Here is a 26,667-nt window from a genome sequence, read left to right on the forward strand (position 1 = left end):
TAGAGGGCAAAGTATTGCACTTGGTTCAGAAAAGACACACAAAGGTGTTCTGAACCTGAGTCGCGTTTAGTTTAACTAGCGGCAGACTTAAACTGCAATGAAAAGCAGCATGTAGGAACACAGCAGTAACACAGCGCAGGAGTCTGTTTCTGCAAGATAAGGCAATGTCTGCAGTGACTGAATCTCTGTATACTGCAGTGCTGCTGGAATAACACAAGCATTCACAATGCTGCTCTTTAAATGGTACCTGCTTCTGAAGTAGTTCAAATAAACTAGTTTATTTTGAATGGAACAGAGCATATTCTATATTAGGGTCGATATTCAGAAATCCTTGGCGCATCAACAAATACATCTTTCCTTTTAGGCTAATACCTCACAACACTTCTGAGAACTGCTTTGTTTCATCTTCTGACATTGCTTTGAGCTTCTTTTTAAATTGAAAGTAACTTTAACCACATTTTGTTTTTTTGCTGTGTCATGTTACACTGCTGCGTGAAGCAATGTGACATTCTACAGGTGGTGTTTTCAAAAAAAAAGATTCAGTGGAAGGCAGTCAAGCTTCATATAGTAAGTGCAATTCTCTGCTTGATCCAGGATAAGAAATAAATAAAAAAACAAGCACGATTGTGTTTGCAGGTGGGAGTGTAGGTGTGGATAAAAACATAGATGCAGCGATGCCCTAAGAAATCCTTCAAAGAAGAAAAAATGTTCAGTTTCATATCTTTGCTAATTTAAGCCCAGGATATATGAATAAAAATATGAAAATCTGTGACTGTTAAAAAATTATATCACCACAATACAAATTGGGTTTCTGGTAAATGATATAGGCTGCTCTGTAATCCTTCCTTGTGTAAATTGAATTCAAAGTGAAAGTTCATTATAACAATATGATTTGTCTGATCTTTTATGTTTCTAGTTTGTAATGGAAATACTCATGCAGTTTTCCATGGCTAAAATTTGTAATCCCCACCATGTATCCTGCTACTGGATTAAAGGAAATCCATTTGATGTATAGTCTCAGCTGATAAGGCAAATGAAAGATCAATTTACTAATTTTACTGACAGATGACATTTGCAAATCTAACTACAGGCTGTGTTCCCTTTTCTTATCACGCTGCCTGACCCCTGTCATTCCATTCACTCAGTCAAGTCCGCTTTCTGATTAAAGAAACCCTCACACAGTAAAAGGCTCTAAAACTGTTTTTAGCTTCTAATCACAGGAGAGTCAGAGACAACAGTTCTTAAATCAAGAAAAAATGGAAATTGCAGGTGTTATGTGCTTTTAAAAACAACACAAAGGTAAGCTGTACAACATTATTATAATCCTTATTTTTTATGTAACTGGAATCCTAGCACCCTGTAAAGATGTCTGTAGCCCTTAGGACAGTTTCACAGTCTATCTTAGACTGGAACTTATAATAAAGACAGGCCACATTATCATCTTTCTAAAAAGAAATAATGCTTATTAGCAGACAGGCTGAAATCAGAGAAATGCATATAGTAAATTATAAACCTTGATTATCTCAGCCAATGACAGTAACAAGCGATGACAGGTAACTTAAAAGAGAACAAGCAGGCTTATTCCCAGGAACCGGAGAGAGTGCTGCCCCAACTGGGAGTTACTTAGATAACATCTTGAAATAAAACAACTTTTCCAAGTACAAGAACTATGACTCGTTCCCCAGAACAGAATGGGGGTGTCGAGTCATGGTTACTGTTACAATCTTTTGAATTCTTTGCTCCCTATAATACATTATAGCAGGCTGTGTGGTCCAGTGGTTAAAGAAAAGGGCTTGTAACCATGAGGTACCTGGTTCAAATCCCACCTCAGCCATTGACTTATTGTGTGACCCTGAGTAAGTCACTTAACCTCCTTGTGCTCTGTCTTTCAGGTGAGATGTAGTTGTAAGTGACTCTGTAGCTGATGCATAGTTCACACACCCTAGTCTCTTTAAGTTGCCTTGGATAAAGGCGTCTGCTAAATAAACTAATAATAATAATAATAATAATATCATGCTTAACTAACTAAGAACTTCTATGTGAGCAAAAATCAAGAAAAAAGCAAGGTACAAAAAAATAAGTGAGGACTAACTAGAAAGATGTTTAAGAGTGTAACTGTGGGGTAGTGGATATGACTAAAAAGATTTCCTTTTTTTCAGTATATTTCAGTGGTTTCAAAGGGCAATGGTGTCGTTTTATTGTATTTTTAAATGTTAGTAAGTAGGCCAATAAATCAACCCTTGTGAGAAACATCTGCAGGATTAATATACAGATGATCCCGATGTCTTTTTGGATAGCCATCTAGTAAAGGTCATGCATTGCTGTCTCATGTTTGGAGTGTTTGAGTGAGAACTACTACATGTTGTTCTGGAAATAACTGCAGTCACATCTCAGAAAAAAGGATTAACCATCAAACGCATACGTCCAATAGATTAGTATTTACCTTGGGCAAACAATCATTAGTTCTAAAATTGTGGGGGGGGGGGGTAGTTTGTTTTATGAAAATAACCAATATATTCATGAGAACATAAAATTGCTTAGTTCTGTATCATAATAAAATTCACTAAAGGCATGTCTGGCTTTTTCAGTGTCAGTAGAACAAGGATGGGAGCTATGGAAGCATCAGACTCCATTTGTGTCATTATTTGACAAAGTCATAATGTATTACATGCATTCCTGTAACTGAGGTTTGTGACAGAGATAGCACAAGGGCAGAAGCTATTAAAATGTGATTAATTAGTATAGAAAGGAATATGACATAAACGGTTTATTTGCAACATGTGTAATTTTTATCAAATTTGGATAAGGTAGATTCTATGAATATTTATTGCAAAGACTACATTGAGTTCATTCAGAGAAAGAGCCGCAGGGTATTATTTGAATCACCACATTTTTCAATCTATTTCCACTAAGTGTTTTTTTATGAACATTTCAAAAGCAGGCATATGAGCTGCATACCAACACTCAATTCTTCATTTTTGGCATGTAAATTGGAGGTCTTACAAATAACCCTTATGGAAGGAATATATATTTTGTAAATATGTTGACATACAATATATTGTAATTTTAGGTTTTTAATATTCTTGAATGTTTATTTGTTTTTGTTTTTTTGCATTTGTATAACTATTAATTACTTTAAAAGTATTCAGATGTCAAAAAAAAAACTAATATTAGAGTATGATTTATATATTGTACAATATAATGAAAATATATTGGCATATATTCTATAATACATTTTGTAATGCTCAATATATTGAAATATATTAATCAATATATTACATTATATTTCTCAATATATTAAAATATATTTTCGTTCCGTAAGGGAAAGGACATGAGGGCTGAGAAATGAGCATTGAGTTGTTGTTTCTTTAACAAAAATAATAATAATAAAAGAAATTAAATATTTATTAAATATCATTTGTATATTACATATGCTACCACAGTTTAATGTAAAAATGGTAGTCTTAAGTAGTCAAGCACCGATGGGGAAAAATAAGTAGGTGCTCAGCACCCACGACATTTGTTTGTATGCGATTAAAGGTGTTTAATGATCTGCCATGTTTTAAACCTTGCCCTGAAATCAAACTTTTAAAATACATTTTTCAGTCCATTCCGGTGTAGGGTCAGAAAGTGGTATATCGTCAGAAATTGGTACGCATACCAAAATGTGACCCTTGTAAGATCAGAAAATGGTACACTGTCAAAAATGTGGTACGTTTGTTTTTCAAGTCTTTTAATGCATGTGCCAGTTTATGTACCAGTTCTTTTTTTTCATTTTTCAATATATACACTGATAGCAGTATAGCCTGTAGTACAATGGAAAGCAAGACAGTATTGAATAGGCTACTAATGTGTTTGCTTTAAATATATACATTTCAGAACCATCAGTTGTGTTCATAAGTTGCTACATACCTTAACATTGCTGTGACAGGGTCTTCCTCGTGTCACGCGTGTGGGTAGCCGCTGTTCAAGCATACAGAGAGACAGACGTGGTGTTGTTGAAAACGCCGGCACAGGCGCGCAGGTTTTATTCACAAACAAACACAAAACGAAAGTAAAATAAAGATGGTCATGTGACGTTACCAGCGATGGTAACGCACAGAGGACTAGTACATCAAGCTGTACAAAAGTGCAAAATAAACCACAATACCACAAACTATAAATCAAAGGTGCCGTGAAAACGGCAGGCCTTGCAGCAGCCCTGAGCTATCTCCCGCGGATGTTTTTAACCTGACGGACACTCTGTCGAGACCCGCCCATCTGCTGATTGAGGACCAGCACAGCCAATCATTTGCTGCCCTTCCTCTCAACCAAGCATAGCAGGCAGCAAGTCTCAATCGAGCGCCCGTCTGTAAAACAATAATTCAATTAAACAAATCAACCCCAAAACGACACACAATAAACCCATTTCCCCATACAAATGATACCAACACTAAATACACACGTGCAGGGCACTCGACCTGCTACAATTGCATTCAAATAATATACAGATTTAAGCTTGTGGAATCAATGTTATTTTCAAAATTTGACATGTGATTGTGTTCCCTCATTTAAACAGATGGATAGAATATATAATAATTGTATTACATGAGGTGTAGATGCATGCTGCCTTTGTGTCCTGTATACCAAGGACTCAACATTGGATATGTTATGTTGGCTATAGCTAGATAATAAAGTGTGGAGATAAAATAGTGCTTGTAGTATACCTATTCACTCTATATAGCAATGTTAGCATGTAAATGCAAGCAATGTTAATATGTACAGTAAACCCTGGCTCTAATGGTATAAGAGTGTCATTTAATGCAACAAAGTGCCATTCGTTTTTCATCAGGGAAGTCTTGTGGGTATATTTCCTGACTCCCCTCACATGAGATTGTCATAAACGTGACTGAGGTGAGTTATCGAAATTTGACACCAAATCAAATTGCCCTCCTTCTTGACCTTTTCAGGATCCTTCACTTTATGGAGCCTAATCAGCATGATGACCGCCCGTTGAACTTCACTGCAGTCCAAAATACCAAAACACCACGAAAAACACCTATAGAATATGTCCATTACACACATTCATATACACCATAAAGCATCAGTTGTGAGCATCAGTTATAACAAAAAAGGAAAAATATACAGAATATTAAAATGTTTGCACAACTACAGTATACTGTACTGCATCCCTATGATTAAAAAAAAAAAAAATCCTGTGTGTACTCCACTTGAAGAATTGCTGGGAACTACACTACTACATGCCGTTTGTAAGAAATAGGCTTAGGGAGTCTCAAAATGCCGATTTTTTCTCTCAGGAAGACATGGGGGTGTAGGATTTTCAAATAGACCAGTGGTGCCATTCTAAGGGGGAGAATGTGTGATAGGGGAGACCTGTGCTGGCTATCAGGCACATGCATGATCCTGCAGGGGGAGGTCGGGAGCCCCGTGGGATCCACCTGTCAATCATGGCCATGACACAGAGAGGTTGGTTGAGGGTGTGTCGCGTTTCCCTCTCTCCTTCGCTCTCGGAGAAATGACAGCGGGAGCTAGTTTCGGAAACCTGGAGTACACAACATAAAAACAGTTCACCAGTGTCTGGATCAAGAAAAGGGGCAAGCAAGCCCGGCTGATGAAGACAGCCGCTACATATTATTTAATAATTATTACGTACCCGAGAGGGACGTTGACAGTTTAGTTGTGCAAGTTTGGGCAACCCCGTGAGTGATAGTGAGCGAACAGTAAAGTGTAACTGAGACACGAGCCACAATGAATAGCGGAGGCTGCGAGACACTGCAAGAAGCAGCACCTTTTGTTTGTAGTTTTGTTATTGTGTTTTATTTTCCTTTTGCCTTTTGTTTTTTGAATATTTTCAGCACCTGTGAGTGCAAACCGGGACTGTGTTCACCCCTACCATTGTTGGTAACCCCCCCGTGAGATACCCAATTACCGTTGTCGGTATTTGGGCCACGGCATAAGAGCGCCCCCTGCTGGGATAAATAAAACCGTGCAACCCAGTGGTGTTTCAAATAAACTTTCTGACTCCTGTGTGAATTCCCCAGACCCTGTCACACAAGGGTATATGGCAAGCCAAACAAACCTTGCCTAATAATCTGTATATTGTCCGTTCAGTCATGCAGAGGTTTGTGGAGGTCATGCAGGGATATTTTGCAATATATACACTAGTGTACAAAACATTAGGAACACCTGCTCTTTCCATGAAATAGACTGACGAGGTGAATCCAGGTGAAAGCTATGATCCCTTATTGATGTAACCTGTTAAATCCACTTCAATCAGTGTAGATGAAGGGGAGATAGGTTAAAGAAGGATTTTTAAGCCTTGACACAATTGAGACATGGATTGTGTATGTGTGCCATTCAGAGGGTAAATGGGCAAGACAAAAGATTTACAGTAAGTGCTTTTGAACGGGGCATGGTAGTAGGTGCCAGGTGCGCCGGTTTGAGTGTGTCAAGAACTGCAACGCTGCTGGGTTTTTCATGCTCAACAGTTTCCCGTGTGTATCAAGGATGGTCTACCACCCAAAGGACATCCAGCCAACGGCAGGCCAGTGGTCGAAAACGGCTCATTGATGAAAGAGGCCAAAGGAGGCTGACACGAATTGTGAAGAGCAACAGACGGGCTACAGTTAGTCAACTGACTGTCCAGTACAACATTGGTGCCGAAAGACCCATAAAAGAATGCACAACTCGTCGTACCTTGACACAAATGGGGTATGGCAGCCGACGACCTAACAGAGTTCACTTCTTTCAGCAAAACACAAGAAACTGCGGTTGCAGTGGGCTATGGAACAAAAACACTGGACACCGGAGGATTGGAAAAACATTGCCTGGTCTGATGAATCCCGGTTGCTGCCGTTTCACGCTGATGGGAGGACTAGGGTATGGAGAAAACCACATGAGTGCATGCATCCATCATGCCGCGTGTCAACATTGCAGGCTGGTGGTGTGATGGTGTGATGGTGTGGGGTGTGTTTTCATGGCACACATTTGGCCCCTTGATAAAAGTGGAGCAACATTTGAATGCCACAGGATATCTGAACATCATTGCCAATCATGGCAGCAGTGTATCCATCTGCTAATGGATTTTTTCAGCAGGATAATGCAACCATGCCACAAGGCTAGGATTGTCCAGGAATGGTTCCACGAACATGACAGTGAATTCAGCTTACTGCAGTGGCCTGCCCAGTCACCAGATCTCAATCCAATTGAGCATCTGTGGGATGAGATGGAACGAGCTATTCGGAGTAGAGATCCATTACCAGCCAACTTGACACAACTGTGAGAAGCATTGGAGTCAACATGGGCCAGCATCCCTGTAGAACGCTTTCGACACCTTGTAGAGTCCATGCCCCGACGAATTGAGGCTGTTCTGAGGGCAAAAGGGGTGCAACTCAATATTAGGAAGGTGTTCCTAATGTTTTGTACACTCAGTGTGTATATATATATATCAGGTCTAATTAATTTTCACACGTGCAGTTAATTTTAGACGCGCTGTTTAAAAGTATTTTTTCCACAGTCAAATGGGTTTAAATGGCCCTGCATATCAACATAGCACTCACTAGGCATCTCCAGCCCCGCCCCACCCTTTCGTTTGCTATAGCGTTCACCTATGTAAGAAATAAATAATAATAATAGTCGTACATACCGATCGATCATCTCCGGATCACTCGTTTTATCACCAAACTCCTCAATAATATGATTACTATAACATCTCAAAAAAGCTCTGCAAATGTCCGTGTTTTCTGTGCGCTGATTCAGTCAGCCAACTTGTTTACTTACAACCCGCCCCGTTATCTGATACCAGATACCATGTATGACTAATCATGAGATACGCCTTTTTTTTTTTTTTCGACTTGTCTCGGCTCTTGTCGCTCCCACTCGGCAATTGAATGGTTTTCTCGGCTTTTTCCGGAGAAAAAACGACTAGAAACCCATTTTTTGCGTTGCTATAATGATGTCGGACCCAGTCCGACAAAGGACCTGTGAGAAATAATTGCAATGTCGGACCCAGTCCGACAATGGACCGGAAAGGGTTAAATGTATTTGTTTATTTTTAGAACGGGGTTTCCCCCTCTGCCCCTGTGCAGATTATTGTTTTGTTTTATGATTCATTATTGTATTTATTGACGGCGCTGCTGCCGTCGCCTCCCGAGGGTCCGCCGCTGCTGCCGTCGCCTCCCGAGGGTCCGCCGCTGCTGCCGTCGCCTCACGAGGGTCCGTCGCTGCTGCCGTTGCCTGGGGTCGTCGCCAGCTCTGCTGCTTCTAGGGTTGCTGCCTGTCCTGCTTCGCCTGGGGTCGATGAGGGTCCTGCTTCGCCTGGGTTCGCCGAGGGTCCTGCTTCGCCTGGGGTTGTCGCCGGGGGCTCAGCTTCGCTTGGGGTCGCTGCCGGTCCTGCCATACAGCAGGAGGTACTGTGGCTGGAGCCCCATGAAGGGGAGCTGCCGGCCATGAAGAAAGGGGGGGAGGTCAGGAGACTAGCTCCCCCAGCCGCATTTTCGCGGCAGGAAACACTGTGGCCAGAGCCCCACGGAGGGGAGCTGACGGCCATGAAGAAAGGGGGGGGGGGGGGGGGTCAGGAGACCACCTCCAAAATGTCCTTGGCCAGAGGAGCCGGCCTGTGCGTGGTCCACCGGGACGCTACAGTTGTTTGGGTGGGAAGAGGACATCCCACCGTGGCTGCCCCCGGAGACACCTTGCTTCCCCTGTTCCTGGGCCGGGACTGCCAACCGGGACTTTGGGACTAAGGGGGGAGGTGGCCATTGGGCCATGTGTGCTGCGCACAAGGGGGGGGATATGTAGCAGGGCGGCAGTAAGCCCTGCTGCTTTAAATGTATTTGTTTATTTTTAGAACAGATTATTGTTTTGTATTTGTTTTGTTTTATGATTTATTATTGTATTTATTGATGGCGTAGCCGTGTGTTTTATTTTATTTAGTAGCGTGGATGGGAAGCCCCATCCACAGCATTTGAGTTAATAAACTCATGCAGATTGTGGCCGAGGGGTAATAGAATAATTACTAGCCAGTTAAACCCACGATATAAAAGCCTGCAGCTCGCTGCACTCAAGGTGGGTGTTCAAGAGGAGGAACGAGAGCGGCGAGAGACAAAACAAAACACAACAAAACGATACGAAACGAAACGAAACTTAAAACTCCAGGATCAGTGAAGGCTACTGCCCAGCCTGACCTGGATTATTTATTGTTTATTTTTTGTTTGAGATTTGTCTGTTTAACCTTTTTATTTCGCTCTGTGAGCAAGTGTTTTTGTTTAAATATTTATTTTATTTTTGTTGTATAAAAAAATAAAAACGGCGCAAGCGCCTTTAACTGCAGTACTCCCTGGTGTCAGTTTCCCTTCCTGCTTCTGCTGTGATGTCACCGCTCAGCCACCCTGTCACACCCTGGTACAGGAAAACTGTGTCCTTAATTAAATAATAAATGTTTATGCATCTGTTATATTTTCTGAATCTTTTGGAAGTCAGCACTAGTACATGGTATTAAATTATGGGGAATATTCTGCAGGACACTATAGGACGCATTTTAACCTATTATAGTGTAAAACAATGTATTGGCACAGTGTGCTAATCGACCCCTTCAGCCACCTGTGATTAATCTCTGTCACTAATGTAGTGTTTTGCATGGATAATATTTGTTTTAATTAATAAACAAAAAATGCTTTGCATTTTGTTTGCAGTCAGATTTATTTCTTATTACCTGTAATTACTTTTACAGACTTTACATGATGCAATTTATGTTATGATCCTAACCATGAAAAACATTCACTCAAGATCTCTATCATGCTGAAAGCACTGTGCTTCAACTCTGGGTTCAGTCCCAAAATAGAAGCTTTTGGGATGCAACAATCTTTTTGAAAATAAGACCCAAATATCACTGTATACCTCTGCTCTTAACTTGAGGTCAAGGGTGTTCATTGAGGTTTACAACTGGGCTGTGATCTTGGGAGTTTTCTGGTTTAAAACCCAAATACATTTTTCTGTCAACCTCCCAACAGTGTTCTCTAACTGAAAGGATATTACTTTCAATTGTAGCTGCAATAAGACTATCCATCCAATTCTTTGTAACTTTTATTTGTGCAACATCAAGGTTAAATAGTGAACAAGTCAAATCAGCGTTTCCGTGCCCTTTATCAGGATTTACAAAACAGAAGATTTAAAAAACAACTATTATCCTTAACCAGTTAGCTACTATATGCAGGTGTAAATTCACATGACTCTTTTTTTCCCCGCTTTGTTGTAAAAGACAGATTTAAGAATAGGTGATGCTGGCCTCCAAGTACTCAACATCTTTACTTCGTGCAATTCCTCCTCCCGGTGTTGAATCTTCTGCATCTCTTTAAAAGGTTTGCTTTGAAAAGATTAATGAAATTATGAGATGTAACTATAGTTTATGTAATTTGAATTTTCTAAAGCATGCAGGAAAATATAAATTGGACACAACATGCATCATTCATGTATTCGAGCTACTGAACACAGTCAATTTTGTTTTACCAGGGGGATGCAAAGACAAAAGCAGCACTCCTTGTGGCTCCCCAGACAGATCGGCAACTTCGATTGAGTGGGATTTGAACCACCCTGCTTTTTGTAACTTTCTTCTTCTTTTTTTTTTTTTTTTTGAAATCTATAAATCAAATACATACCATGGAAATACTGGCTGAAGAGGAATGAATGTGTCAGCTCTTATGATTGGTGATCCCCTAAATAAAATGAAATCCACATTTAATTTTGTTACAGAGGTTTGAATAACCTTTAATGGAAACCTCTATAGAGTTTTTTTTTTAGCTACTTGACATGTCCTTAAACATACACGTTGGGGTCTATTTCAATTTGCTAAACTGAAAGGGTCTTAATAACAGCAATCTAACATAAGAACATAAGAAAGTTTACAAACGAGAGGAGGCCATTCGGCCCATCTTGCTCGTTTGGTTGTTAGTAGCTTATTGATCCCAGAATCTCATCAAGCAGCTTCTTGAAGGATCCCAGGGTGTCAGCTTCAACAACATTACTGGGGAGTTGGTTCCAGACCTTCACAATTCTCTGTGTAAAAAAGTGCCCCCTATTTTCTGTTCTGAATGCCCCTTTATCTAATCTCCATTTGTGACCCCTGGTCCTTGTTTCTTTTTTCAGGTCAAAGTAGTCCCCTGGGTTGACATTGTCAATAACTTTTAGAATTTTGAATGCTTGAATCAGATCACCGCGTAATCTTCTTTGTTCAAGACTGAATAGATTCAATTCTTTGAGCCTGTCTGCATACGACATGCCTTTTAAACCTGGGATAATTCTGGTTGCTCTTCTTTGCACTCTTTCTAGAGCTGCAATATCCTTTTTGTAACGAGGTGACCAGAACTGAACACAATATTCTAGGTGAGGTCTTACTAATGCATTGTAAAGTTTTATCATTACTTTCCTTGATTTAAATTCAACACTTTTCACAATATATCCGAGCATCTTGTTGACCTTTTTTATAGCTTCCTCACATTGTCTAGATGAAGACATTTCTGAGTCAACATTTTTGGTCTTTTTCAAAGATTCCTACTTCAATTTCAGTATCTCCCATATGATATTTATAATGCACATTTTTATTTCCTGCATGCAGTACCTTACACTTTTCTCTATTGAATTTCATTTGCCATGTGTCTGCCCAGTTCTGAATGCTGTCTAGATCATTTTGAATGACCTTTGCTGCTGCAACAGTGTTTGTCACTCCTCCTGTTTTTGTGTCATCTGCAAATTTAACAAGTTTGCTTACTATACCAGAATCTAAATCATTAATGTAGATTAGGAATAGCAGAGGATCTAATACTGATCTGGTTACCTCGCTCCATTTTGTGGTTTCTCCTCTAGTCAGTACTTTCTGTTTTCTACATGTTAACCACTCCCTATACATGCATTAACATTAGTACACACGCGCCACTGTGGACCACTAAAACATTTTTTTTAATAAACTTAGTTATGTTAGAGGATCAGATTACCCCTACGGTGTGAACACCAGCAGCATTGACGAGAAGTGATAGTTCTGCAGCTGTTTAGATCATTAAAATAAACTAATGGCTGCTTTCACAGACTCTCCTTTATAAAAGTTTACCATTGTAAAAACATAGCTAAGTGTAATAAAGCATGGTAAAGCATAGGTAAGCATAAAAAACAAGGAGGTATGGTAAAGTATATTAAACATGGCAAACCAGGGTAAACTATGCATGGTAAAACTGTAAAAAATACTTTGCAAAAATACAGTGGTAAACTTTTATAAGGGTTCATTAGCACAAATGCTGGATTACCTAATGTTACCATAGGTAAGGTAATCCAAACCTCGTTTTAATCGGGGTCTGTGAAAGCAGTCGTAAGTACATACCTTGATGAGATTTAAATGTATAAATGTTGAATAGTAGCTTTTTTAGATCATGGAACTCCCTTTTCGTTTACCTAAGCTGTCAGACATCTTGGCAGAAAGTTTATGCCAGCAAATGTAGGTTTATATTTCTAGGTTCATATGTTTATATTAAAGATTGAGTAAATAAATAAGTAATTCACAAACCTAAAGTTAGGCAGAGGTCTAGTTGATCCCATCCTGTGAAAGCCTGGGCTGTACTCAGCAGTATAATAAGGCTTATTACCTGGAGAGGTCAAACTATGGGACCTAATGGCTAAAAGGAAAAACAAAAAATACTCATTAATAAATTATATATATATATATATATATACAGTATATATGAAGTATACATTTGCTAAGTGAATTATATATATATATATATATATATATATATATATATATATATATATATATATATATATATATATATATATATATATACAGTATATATGAAGTATACATTTGCTAAGGCCTGATTTGGATTCAGGGTAAAATATATATTATAGTATGTAGTTTATATAAATGAATATTTATTCCTTAAATTAAAATAAAATATTCAATCAAAACCCTATTTGAAAAAAGGAAATACATGATCTGGAAAACTTTTGATTTAATATTCCTATCTGTTTCATCTCCTGTAAACCAGATGTTTTTTGTTTTTTTTTTTTTTTTTAAATGATTGTTTTTTTTCTGTAACTGTAACATAAAAGGTGTGATTACATTCACACACATATTTCATTTTGAGTAGGGAAGAGGGCTTGAAACATGACAAATAAATATCACAAGTGTTTTGTTTCACAGCCACCAATACAGAGGGCTGAAATTAAGAAATTATTCAGGTAGTATAATCCTTGATAATTGGGGCATCTCTGCAGTTCTATATTGTTTAACAATCTAAAATAAAACTGAACAAGACTAAACAGCACAGCATATGCAGCTCCTGATCACTACAGTATACATGAGAGAGATGTTTATTGCCATGAGAAATCTTTAGACAGGCGTTCCTTTCAAACAGGAGGATTAAAATACAGATTTGACATTTCTTATATGACTATTAAATGACCATCATTGACAAGATATTAAAGCACTCTGAACTTCCAACACTCACTCTGCTTTTTCCTCCCTACCATCATAGGTACAGTTCGCTCAGATGTGGACGTCAAGTTACGAACGTGAACCCCATTGATGGTACACTTTTTCCCAAAATGATAGGTCACAGGAAGGCCAAATCTGGGATAGAATGTCCATTCTGAATTCGACTCCATATTTGCTTCTGTTAAATAAATTGTAAAAAGGTCCAACACAGACAGGATGTATACTGGGACTACACATGTGATAATGGTGCAGGGATATGTTTGAAACCAGTCCGATGACAACTGACATTACACTGATGGAATAAATACTATGATGTCATAATGCAGATTCCCCACATCATACAACTGTGTTGCCCACTAAGCACTAAGCAAGCACACTTAGTTATTTGAGAATACAGGTACTAAATATATCACAATATTTATCTGTAAATGCAACCCAATACAATCCGAACAAGTACTGTATTCCTTGTGGGCAGTAAAACACATCCAGTCCTTATTTTAACTGATATGCATGAATGCTGATACACTCCTGAACTATTACAACATATTGTTTGTTGTTTTAATTTCCCTCCAGACTCCACAGTTAATAGTTCAGGCATTAAGTCTCTATTCATTAGTCACATTTTGCTCTTTATAAGACATATGTAGTGGCATTCTGTACGTTAAAGAATTACTATGAAATAAAATAATTAAGCCAATGAATTCCAGTTACAAATTACAAAACCAAGTGACTCACCTGGAAATGACCTGAGCAGTCTGGTTTCACTGGGAAATCTAATTGCTTTAATTTCAGGGAATGGGGCATCACTATAGCGAGGATGAGGAAGCCATCGTACCCTTGAATTCCAGTCAAGGTCACTTCTGAAAAATGAAAAGAAAAAACAAAAACAGTAGCACAGTAAATCAATCAGTGATTAAGACGTGAGTCTTATTTTTGTATTCCGGCAAAGCAGTGTGTGCAACCACCCCTTTCAGCGTGACTCATGCAAGCCAGTTCCACTGAGTTCCACTTTGCGTACTCTGTGGGTGATTTGAGTTTTTTACTCGTGTTGCTATTACATTTAGTCTTATTTTGAAAGTGATATAAAGATGGCTCTCCCTACTCTAGCTAGTAAGAAGAGAAAACTTGATGGTGAAAATCGTCAGCCAAACTCAATGACAGATTTCTTGATCAAGGTGAAGAATAACTTTGATGATAGATTTCAAGATTTTCATCTGCCTAAAGAAGTCCTGATGTTTGCTTGGAATCCATTCCCCATTTGACCGGTGATTTCGCATCAAACACAAAGCAGTTACTCTCTTCAGCTGAACAAGGTCCGCTGCAGTTGGAACTCGTGGACATTCAGTCGTCACATTCTTTGTTACAGGGTTTACAAAATGCTGGTGCTGCCAAGTTGTGGACTGAACACATTTGGCAGGATCCGTTTCCAAATGCTAGGAAATTAGTTGTACTCCTGCTCATTATGTGTGACTCTACTTATACCTGTGAGTCCAGCTTTTCTCACATGAATGTGATAAAGAGCAACACACCAGTTCACTGAGCGATGAAAAGCTGCAACACTGCCTCCAAATCACTCTGATGTCATATCAGCCTAACTTCATTAAGGTGGCTCAAGGAAAGAAGTGCAATTTTTCACATTGAAACTCACTATTAACAGTTATAGTATAACAGTTATAACAGTTATAGTATAACTAGGCAGCAGTGTAGAGTAGTGGTTTGGGCTCTGGACTCTTGACCGGAGGGTCGTGGGTTCAATCCCAGGTGGGGGACACTGCTGCTGTACCCTTAAGCAAGGTACTTTACCTAGATTGCTCCAGTAAAAAAAAAAAAAACAACTGTATAAATGGGTAATTGTATGTAAAAATAATGTGATATCTTGTAACAACTGTAAGTCGCCCTGGATAAGGGCGTCTGCTAAGAAATAAATAATAATAATGATAACAGTTATACTATTAATATGACAGACACAAGCAAGGGAGCTGGATACAAGAAGACAGGCACAACAAAGCTCATTATAGTTTACCAAATGTTTTTGAATGAAAAATAAGTGTGTTTTATAGTTGTATGAATACATACCCTCTCTATCTCATTTAATTTTAGTTGGTTTTTTTAGTTTTTTTTTTAACAAAATAGCACATTATTAATTGATCATTTGATGTTATTATGCATCATAAAAGTAGCCCATTATTTATTGATTTAGTTAATAATAATATAAAGGCACATCTGCAAGTAGGAGCAGAATCAGCCCAGAGAGCTTGCATGGAGGAATGTGGGATAGAGCGTGCTTGTACTGCAAAGGCTGATACTTCCGGTGGCTGGTTTCTGTGTGTGTTGGGGCGGAGGGAGAAAAGACAATGGCACCAATGGAGTGGCAGAGAAGAAACAGAGAATTCCAATCGCTTTTCACTGGGATTTGAATGCCAGATATAAAATGCTTTTTCGAGATTGTTGGTGGGCCAGTCTTTGACTGTCAGTATTGTAAAGGAAATCAGCTGAGAGAGGAAACTGTGGGAGCACGTCAATTCGTCCCTGACAATTGTTCCTCACGACAATTGGTCCCCGCGATAATTGGTCCCGCCGACAATTGGTCCCCGCAATAATTGGTCTCGCCAACAATTGGTCCCCACGATAATTGGTCCCGGTGACAATTGGTGCCTGTGACAGAGATCGAATGATTCTTGGTGTTAGATCTCCCTCTCGACCTGTGAGGGCACTGTGTAAAAGGAACAGAGTACCCTTAACTAAATGGCGCAACAATTTATTCCGTAGGGTAGGTGGAGGTCGGTTATTTAGGAAAGGGGCGAAGCTATGGTATCCAAACTCAGTGACCCAGACGGTAAACTGTGTGGCATCTGAGGATTGGAGGAGCGGATGCGCTCGTTAACCTAGGGGTCATGAGCGAGGATATAAATAGGGGTCATAGTGGACGTGATCTGTTCCTTTTGTGAATGGTTAGGAAAGAACCTAAAAGGAGTCCCTGCATGTAATAACCTTAGTCTGTCTTGTAAACTTTGTTTGTTTCATTTGTCTAAAAGATTACTAACACGACCCGGAGCTGCAGCCGCATCCAGCATTAAACGCGGACACCAGCACTTCACTTTCCACTGACAACTGTCTTTTCACCACAAGCACTTAAATCACGCACCGTAGGAACGGTGTCTGTGTCTTTGTGTTTTGTTTGGGTGATAAAACTGGACTTTTTGGTTGCGGGTCAAACCCGTGGGATTTTACAAAACCGAAGTGATACACGATCCGCTGTAATCACTTCCAGCATTATTATTTACAGGTGTTTTGCCTTAAGGCTCTGGACATTGTAGTAATTTATCAATAAACACCCTTGCACCTGTTAGTAATTGTCCATGTGATTTGTACCTGCACTGCACTCACCACTCAGTCCCCAAAAGATATTCTCCATATGAACATTTGTAGCCACGTGCAAGTGTTTAAAGCTGTTGGAATATCATTGCAAACTGTAAGAATTGTGAACCGCTTGTGTGAACAGGGCGTGTTGGGAAACGCAGGTTGTGTATGGTTTATGTCTCTTTCTCCTCCCGCTGTTGCTTCAGCTGTCAGGTCTCTGTCCCTCCCTGCTGTGCGTGATCAGCCGCTATGCGTAGCACGCTGGTCTGAGTTCACCTTTCCAAGGTTTTGATTCTACTGCAACGGGTGTCCTATTTGACTGGCGAAAACAAAAATCATTAAATATTGATTTCAAAGTAATTCCTCTGCCTGATCTAAATAATTTGCTTGGGGAGTTTTATGCCACTGTCCGTAGCTCAGAGGGACGGGAGGATTTCATTTTAAGCTATGTGACCCTACAAGGTTGTCTTAACCGTTTTTTTAAACAGTCCAGCAATAAAACGCAAAGTGAATTTCAAAATGCAAACAACATCTTTGTTGCCACTGTGAAGTGGTACCTCAAATCTGGCATGGATACCTCCTGTCACTACCCCCGGATCACAAAGGACGATTTAAAAAAAATAAATAAATACTCCCCAGCACTGTCACCTGACACTACGGCAGGTCTTGTGAGAAAGGTTTGATTTGATGTGCAACTAAACATGGCCTGACGTGTCAAAGAAGGTCTGTGTGATTTAAAAGTAGACTTGTTTGTGCTTTGCCATGATGAAAACGGCCAGGAATATTTCACCTTAAAATTGAATGAACAAACCAAGAATCATAATGAATCAAATAAAGAAAAACTCGCAGGTTTCATTTACTCCATCCCCGAAAATCCTCTCTGCCCCGTACTAAGTTTGAAAAAATATATTAGTAAAATCCCTGAAGCCAGTGCCCCGAGTTTTTATTTACATCCTAGACGTCCTTAGCGAAGCAGGGCTTGAAACACGGAAAATTTTGTCTGTCACTGGTCACAGGTGTGAGGGAAGCCTTAAAATTACTGGGCACCGTCTTCAAGTGATAGCAAACAGTGGAGCCACACTCTGTCCTTCACTTCCGCAGACAATGACAAGGACAGCAATTATCAAACACCATGTTGCTTGAAATCACTTGCTGCAGCTCCACCTACTGTTCAGAATGAACATCTAAAAAAGGGCCTGTAAATCTTCAAAGCTGCAATTTCAATGGCAGTGTTCAATTTAACATCTATAAATAGTGCTTCTTGTTTGTAATCAGTTCAATGTTTATTTAAATAATAATAATAATAATAATAATAATAATAATAATAATAATAATAATAATAATAATGTACTTTTGGTTTTAATTTTTTTAAGTTTTAAAGGACTATTGTTTAGGTCAGAGGCAGAAGGATATTTAATAAAAATTACTTTTTTGTTAATTAAAACATGTTTTATACGTTTGATTTTTTAAAATGTATTTAGTTAGTTGACCCATTTTATAAGTGCAATAAGGCACTTCGGAGTGACTTATAATGCACCCGGGGCGTGTGGATATTAGAGTAAATCCAACACTCATTCGTGTCTTATTGTTTACATATATATATACCTCGCTACAAAAAGGATATTGCTGCTCTAGAAAAAGTGTAAAGAAAAGCCACCAGAATTATTCCGGGTTTAAAAAGTATGTCATATGCAGACAGGCTAAAAAATTGAATCTGTTCAGTCTTGAACAAAGACTACGCGGCGATCTGATTCAAGCATTCAGAATTCTAAAAGGTATTGACAATGTCGACCCAAGGGACTTTTTCAACCTGAAAAAAGAAGCAAGGACCAGGGGTCACAAATGGAGATTAGATAAAGGGGCATTCAGAACAGAAAATAGGAGGCACCTTTTTACACAGAGAATTGTGGGAGTCTGGAACCAACTCCCCAGCAATGTTGTTGAAGCTGACACCCTGGGATCCTTCAAGAAGCTGCTTGATGAGATTCAGGTAATTCTGAGATTGATTAAGCGTGAATAAATAAGAGAGTATAATTAATAAGAGGTATTTGCATTCCGGTATTTCCTGGTTGAAGAATGCAACTTGTCATACACAAAAAAACTATTATGTAATTATCTTAAAAAAGTATTTTTTGTCTCCCCAAAGAAAGACAAATGATATAAAAAAAAAAGTTTTTCAGCTGGATGGAAAATTAAAAAGTGTAACTGTAATGCGTGAAACACTGAATTAGCACATAAAGCAGGGACCAACCAACTTAACAAACCAAGAGGATGCCAGCTATTGAAAATCAAATGGTCTACCTAAATTGATTACATTGCTTTCTGATTGCTACTTAAAATCCACCCCTAAGGTCTCAGCTATTTGTGAACTCTGAAGTCTCTACTGTAAGCACTTAAAATGGTAAAACAGCATTCCGTTATTTTGCTCCCTGGTCATGGAATGACATTTATAAAACCCTACTAATCTTCCGCTGTAAGAATTAAAGTGCAAATGGGATGATTATATGACTGTCAATGTGTTCCTGTTCCAGCTAATGAGCTGTAGTTTTACTGACTTTGAACTCAGAACTTGCTTTATGAATGTTTTAATGTGTTAATGCATAGATATGATCTGCCTGATTTCTGGTGCTGATTGTATTTAATGATTTTTACAGTACAGCTGATTTCTACATTGCTAAAGATATTAATACTAGTTATAAATAACTATGGGAATAAAACTGAATTACCATTTTTTCAAGAGTGCTTTGTAAATCTAAAGTTGTAATACATTATGTTTATATACAACATCTGTGAGTTGTTAACAAAATATTTGATTTAAGAAAATGACATCGGTGTTGATCTGTTCAAAACAAAACAGCATTTTACTGAGAGGACCAGCATTGAACAGTGTTCAAATCGAACTTGCAATACAAGTGCAATGGGCTTGGTGCTCTCAACTTTGCCCACAGTTATCAGCAGTCAACATCACCACACAATCTTCAGAGAACTTCAGAGTTCTAAATTCTCCCAGTACAGTCTGTTTAAGATAACTCACTCTGTGTAGTGGGGCTCAACATGCTGTATGTGAGGCCTGAAGTGGGTCTCCTCTCCATGGCCATGTGGATGATACCTCCTTCCACGAGTTTTGTGCAGCTGGACTTTATCACCTCTGAGAACTGATAAGAAAAAAAAACAGTGCAACCCTGAAAATTTCAATAAGTAAGACCTCTTCCAAGTACAGTGATACCCAGATGTTATATAATACCTACCTCTAATAATGAATGACTAAATGGGATATTGTTCTTTGTTAAGTGCCTCACTTATATGAGTGTTATTTGTGGATTAGACACAATGAATCAGCTCACTACAACAGTTTAACAAACTTTATTAATAAACAGCAATCAACACGGAAAGGCATGTTTACCAATGCAGAGTGTAGTAGTCTTCTCTTCTTCCTCTGATCTAAGAACAACTCTAACTATGCTTTAATTATATCTGACTTGTTTACAACTTAATTGTAACCACTTCTCTGTTCATGAAATCACTGTCACAGAGACTCTAAAATGCAACAATTGTACAAAAGTGGCACTCCATTTGGGAGTCTGGAAAACATCAAAAAAAGGAAAGCAATGATGTTAATGAAGGTGCTATCCAAGGCAGAGAGAAGTAGCAACTGGCTCTGGTTGAGGCCAATTGGGGACCTCAGAAGAGAGGTGATGGAGAACGTTATTATAAATGAAAAGGAATGGATGGCAAAAGTAAGTAAACTGGGCTGGGTTGGGTTGGGGATATAGGGGAGTGGTTCTGGGATGCCAGCATCACTGTTGAGCCTTCCCAAGGGGTCGTGAGCTAGTTGAGGAAATACTGAAGGCAGAAGGTTACACCTGATGACCCCTGTGATGTGATGGAGGAAGTTAACTTCAATGAAAAGGAATGGATGGCTAAGGCAGGTAAACAGGGCTGGGTTGTGTGGGTGACGGAGGGGAGTGGTGCTAGGATGCCGGAATCACTGTTTAGCCTTCCTCAGATGCTGTTGGCTACACTTTGGTTGATCCCTGGAGCCAGCATCGCCATTGTATGTGCTGATGTGCTAGGGAGGCCACAAATAGGCTGATACCTGGATCCAGCCCCAGCATTGTTGGGTCTCCATCACAACTATCGCATTTTATCTTGCCGAAAACTAAGTCCAATGTTAGTATGAAGTAAATAACAGCTACTCTTTTGTAATAAATAACAGCTACTCTTTTGTAATGAACTGCTTGTTTAGTTTGTGTGCTGGAAGCTAAATGAACTTTGTGAATGTAATCAAACGGGAAAGCCAACAAATGTTTTGTAGCATGCACAGAATGGGAAAATATTGAAGAAAGCTACCCAGGAGTCCTAAATCATGCTACATTGTACCACATTATTTCTATGGAACACTTCAGTGATCTATTGTGTGGTACTGTTTTTTTTCTAAATAATTGATGTTATTGTTTCGAAATTACAGTACAACAAAGGCACTATACAAGTATTATGTTACATGGTAGTTCCATAAAATTATATAGGAGTCTAAAAAAAAAATCATTTATGTACAATAGTATTTTATAGAATTATTTGAGAGACAAAGAGAATGAGGTGATACCTTGATTGGACTAACTAAAAAAATAATTAAATCACAAGCTTCCAAGACCTCAGAGGTCTCTTCTGCAGGTGAAAGCAGAAAAGAAAGACTGATGTTTACATCAACGGTGTCATCAGAAACCATTTCACCAACACATACACTACCGTTCAAAAGTTTGGGGTCACTTAGAAATTTCCTTGTTTTCCATGAAAACATACATGAAATGAGTTTGAATAGGAAATATAGCAAAATGAATAGGAAATATAGTCATTGACAAGGTTAGAAATAATAATTTTTAATTGAAATAATAATTATGTCCTTCAAACTTTGCTTTCGTCAAAGAATCCTCCATTTGCAGCAATTACAGCCTTGCAGACCTTTGGCATTCTAGTTGTCAATTTGTTGAGGTAATCTGAAAAGATTTCACCCCATGCTTCCTGAAGCACCTCCCACAAGTTGGATTGGCTTGATGGGCACTTCTTACGTACCATACGGTCAAGCTGCTCCCACAACAGCTCAATAGGGTTGAGACCCAGTGACTGTGCTGGCCACTCCATTATAGACAGAATACCAGCTGACTGCTTCTTCCCTAAATAGTTCTTGCATAGTTTGGAGCTGTGCTTTGGGTCATTGTCCTGTTGTAGGAGGAAATTGGCTCCAATCAAGCGCCGTCCACAGGGTATGGCATGGCGTTGCAAAATGGAGTGATAGCCTTCCTTCTTCAAGATCCCTTTTACCCTGTACAAATCTCCCACTTTACCACCACCAAAGCACCCCCAGACCATCACATTGCCTCCACCATGCTTGACAGATGGCGTCAAGCACTCCTCCAGCATCTTTTCATTTGGTCTGCGTCTCACGAATGTTCTTCTTTGTGATCCGAACACCTCAAACTTAGATTCGTCTGTCCATAACACATTTTTCCAATCTTCCTCTGTCCAGTGTCTGTGTTCTTTTGCCCATCTTAATCTTTTCTTTTTATTGGCCAGTCTGAGATATGGCTTTTTCTTTGCAACTCTGCCTAGAAGGCCAGCATCCCGGAGTCGCCTCTTCACTGTTGACGCTGAGACTGGTGTTTTGCGGGTACTATTTAATGAAGCTGCCAGTTGAGGACCTGTGAGGCGTCTGTTTCTCAAACTAGACACTCTAATGTATTTGTCCTCTTGCTCAGTTGTGCACCGGGGCCTCCCACTCCTCTTTCTATTCTGGTTACAGCCAGTTTGCGCTGTTCTGTGAAGGGAGTAGTACACAGCGTTGTACGAGATCTTCAGTTTCTTGGCAATTTCTCGCATGGAATAGCCTTCATTTCTCAGAACAAGAATAGACTGACGAGTTTCAGAAGAAAGTCCTTTGTTTCTGGTCATTTTGAGCCTGTAATCGAACCCACAATTGCTGATGCTCCAGATACTCAACTAGTGTAAAGAAGGCCAGTTTTATTGCTTCTTTAATCAGCACAACAGTTTTCAGCTGTGCTAACATAATTGCAAAAGGGTTTTCTAATGATCAATTAGCCTTTTAAAATGATAAACTTGGAATAGCAAACACAACGTGTCATTGCAACACAGGACTGATGGTTGCTGATAATGGGCCTCTGTACGCCTATGTAGATATTCCATTACAAATCAGCCGTTTCCAGCTACAATAGTCATTTACAACATTAACAATGTCTACACTGTATTTCTGATCAATTTGATGTTATTTTAATGGACAAAAAATTTGCTTTTCTTTCGAAAACAAGGAAATTTCTAAGTGACCCCAAACTTTTGAACAGTAGTGTAATTATTTGGAAATATTTAATGTGAGAATACAAAGGAGTATTATTATTATTATTAATTTCTTAGCAGACGCCCTTATCCAGGGCGACTTACAATCGTAAGCAAATACATTTCAAGTGTTACAATACAAGTAATACAATAAGAGCAAGAAATACAATAACTTTTGTTCAAGCAAAGTACAAGTGTGACAACCACAATTCAATAATACAGCAGATAATAGTGATAGTTACATCAGGGTATGATTAAATAGTGATAGTTACATCAGGATATGATTAAATACAAAGTACTACAGGTTAAACGCTTGGCAGAGTATCCATGGCTGTCTGACCAAAAGGTAATTAAGCATTTCAATTTATCATGCATTTTCAATTTACAAACATGAAAGTAAACTGTTAATGAAAAGTACTGCTGAATATGAAGGAGTATGCTACATTATCCCCAATGCAAGGCTGGTGGTTCATAAAACATGGATTCTTACCTTCGACTGTGGTCATTTTTTCTTGTGAACGTAAAAGGTCATTAGTAATCTGTGAAGCTAAAAATGAATTGCTGTCAATGTGCTGATGAGTGTTCCAAAATGCAATCCAAATGCAACTGCTTTTTTTCTAGGAATAGGAAAGTCAGAAAAGATGGTACATTTTACAGTGCGTGTGACGACTAGTAGAAACCACAGTGTCAGTATGAGTATACTGTATTGTTATTTAAGGTCACGTTTGCATACAGCAAGGGCACACGTGGATACAGCGTCCTTCTGTCGTCTTGGAAACGGGTAAAACCAAGTACCAGAGTTCGGGAAACAAACTGTAAACAAACTATGCGCTATGCATGCAGGTGTGATATCAACCAATTAATAATAATAATAATAATAATAATAATAATAATAATATATTTTATTGTATACATATAAAAACGTATGCACATACAGACTATAATGCCAATGGGCTATCCCATTATGGGAGAGACAGAGAGAACGAGAGCAGAACTAAGATATAGAATGCTATAGCGACAACTACGTCTGCTTTCTGAAGCAATCACAGCTCGATATACTGCCGCTGCAAATGGAAAACTAGTACGTAAGGTTTTCTAGAAATAAATGCAATTCGATTTGAACCCGTAATTCTGATTAGAATAAACTGCAAATGGCTTCATATCAATCTGTTCTTAACCCACATATATATAGAGACCCTACATAAAATAATGAGATTCGGACTTATAGTGTGATTGAAGCACCTCAAGGGACTGGCATACTGCAGTCATTATAAAACACAATGATTGTAAAGCACTAGATACATTGCGTAGTATTTTAAAAGCAGTTTGGTGCAACGCTCCTTGGTAAGCTTGTTTGCCTCAAGCTGGTTTTATTCCCGTCAGAGCCTGTGTTTTTTTTTTGGTTTTTTGTTTGTTTGTTTTAAGCAGGGAGGCCAACTCTGCTCTATTCTTATATTGGTAAGTACAGTATTTATTGATGTATGAGGCTCCCTCGATGCAGTGTCTGGTCTTGCATTACTGCTAGTCTGTTTTTTGTTTTGTTTTGTTTGCTGTATCCTCTTTGTTTTTTGTTTGTTTGTTTTTGTTTGTTTGTTTTTTGCAGATTCCAATAGTCGATTTTCTGAAGGTAACCACTATGCCCATGATACCCTTATTAGCTGCAGTTACAGTTACTTTGCTCGTTTCTTTACCGCAGTTTCTGAAAGCACTAAACTAAAAATATCATTACGTTGTTAAAATCATAATGACAACATATATTACACAGGGCTGGGCGCAACATTATAAACACCTGTCATAGCCTGTCACCTGTCTAGTACAGGGTGAAATTAGCAGCTAGGGCTGCAAGGTGTTAAGATCTGAAAAAAGCACCTCTCCAAAAAGCCCACAAACACCTTCATGCAATACAAAGATGGCAACCATTAAGTAAAGTTATCAAGACTGACACAAATGGTACTGTTAAATTAAAGGTGGACCTGAAATCAGCATATTTCATTCGTACATTTCCCCAAACTCAACTACATTTTTCATTGGAACACGGTAAAGTTGTATGAATGTAGCCAGAGCCGTACCGACGCACCGTGTGTGAGATATACATCCAGCACACAGCAAAAAAAAAAAACAGCTATTTTACATACACTAAATGTCTGGTTTAAAAATGTTTAGGATTAGACAATGATTATTTAAAACTAGAGGATATTTCGTCCACAAAATAGAAAAAGCTTGTATCAACACTGCAGGACATCTCTCAAGGACACACTGTCCTTTGACACAGCTCCGTCAGTACAATATAGCAAAGGAACTCTTTCAGTAAGACAAGTCCTCAAAATGACCACAAAATAGCATACACACTAATGGCTTACGTCCAATCGAATAAATTGGATTGCTGCATGCTAAGCCATAAAAAAAAGACCATGAAACTGCAGGGCGCAAATAAAAACGAAAGCATAAATAACGGACAATATTAGCCTTACACTTGTGCCCTTTTTTTTACATACAATATTAGTATCCCAAAGCTCTTACAATATAACATATAAAGACCATGCTGACATCACAGATCACAGAAATAAGAAACAAGTAATAAAATGCATACACTTTAAAAAAGAAAGAAGAAATACATTAAAATCAGACAAACTAGCAAGTCACAAATAAATAAACACGACCAAATGTATGCAATAAAATAAAGAACGGAGGGCGTCATATTACAGCCTAATAAAACAGGTGTGTTGCGTATTTGTAAACACTGATATGATATTAGATAATTTTCGCGTTGTATTATAAGCTTTGACAATTATTTACAGCAAACGCAGGATCGATGAGGATGGGGCTATTGTGTGCTGTTGTTTAGTTTGTCCGTTTTGGGAGGAAAACAAAACAAGGTCAGCTATTGTACTAATGTTTACTTATTTATTTTATAAATGTCATAACTGAATCAACACGTTATGTGATAACATTCTTTTTAAAAAAATGCAATCGCCCTTTAAAATTCAGTTCCCGATGCCGCTTGTCAATTTCAGTAGGCTGCTGTTTAGCCAGAGAGCACACACAGACACAGTACTACAAAGAAAAACATGCGTCGGCTATATAAAATAGGCTACTATCAAGATAAATAACAATCAAGATGGAGTGTGAGAAATGGTGTTTCATCCCCGAATCTACCTATCACTGGTTATACTTCTTTTTTTCTGGTATGTGGTCGCATTTTTCAAACAGTATTTCAAAACAACTACTTGGCGACACGATGCAGCCGTACTGCTCAGTCTCCAACATTTTAATTGAAGATCTTGTTACGCGACTTCCGGAAAATCACATGAGCGAAAACACTGCTGCACACAGTGGTCAGTTTTTCATGTTATTCGTCAGCCAAAAGACGCCCCCCTCAGGTCGGCTGCTGACTTGAAGGTCGCGCCGATTGGCTGACGAATAATAGAGCGCTTTAATTTTTTTCGTCATATTATTTTTGTTTTGTTTTGTTAACAGGTTGC

At 38.8% G+C, this 26,667-nt stretch overlaps 1 protein-coding gene across 2 annotated transcripts; it reads right to left on the reverse strand.

Moving 5' to 3' along the window:
• Positions 1-9,692: 9,692 nt before the first annotated feature.
• On the reverse strand, positions 9,693-26,451 carry LOC117402782 (spermatogenesis-associated serine-rich protein 1). 2 transcript variants are annotated; one of them, XM_034004232.3, is made up of 8 exons: positions 26,342-26,451; positions 23,676-23,732; positions 19,875-19,995; positions 14,216-14,340; positions 13,494-13,658; positions 12,551-12,659; positions 10,656-10,712; positions 9,693-10,363 (listed from the first exon to the last, which is right to left on the reverse strand). In XM_034004232.3, exons 2-8 carry the CDS (start codon positions 23,689-23,691, stop codon positions 10,222-10,224), a joined length of 735 nt encoding a protein of 244 aa, XP_033860123.3. In that variant the 5' UTR covers positions 23,692-23,732; positions 26,342-26,451; the 3' UTR covers positions 9,693-10,221. The 2 variants fall into 2 exon arrangements, with proteins under 2 accessions (XP_033860123.3, XP_033860121.3); XM_034004230.3 differs by lacking the exon at positions 26,342-26,451 and having other exon boundaries at positions 23,676-23,919.
• Between the last annotated feature and the right edge of the window lie 216 nt (positions 26,452-26,667).

Source organism: Acipenser ruthenus, chromosome 5 (assembly GCF_902713425.1).
Source record: "Acipenser ruthenus chromosome 5, fAciRut3.2 maternal haplotype, whole genome shotgun sequence".
In the NCBI taxonomy this organism is placed as follows: Eukaryota; Metazoa; Chordata; class Actinopteri; order Acipenseriformes; family Acipenseridae; genus Acipenser; species Acipenser ruthenus.

What these genes read in the sequence shown, in the direction of transcription:
- LOC117402782 (XM_034004232.3), bottom strand. An exon ending in AGACCTCTGCCTAACTTTAG is followed by an intron (nt 10,713 to 12,550) that starts GTTTGTGAATTA and finishes CATTTTATTTAG; the next exon opens with GGGATCACCAATCATAAGAG. An exon ending in CTTCAGCCAGTATTTCCATG is followed by an intron (nt 10,364 to 10,655) that starts GTATGTATTTGA and finishes ATCTTTTCAAAG; the next exon opens with CAAACCTTTTAAAGAGATGC.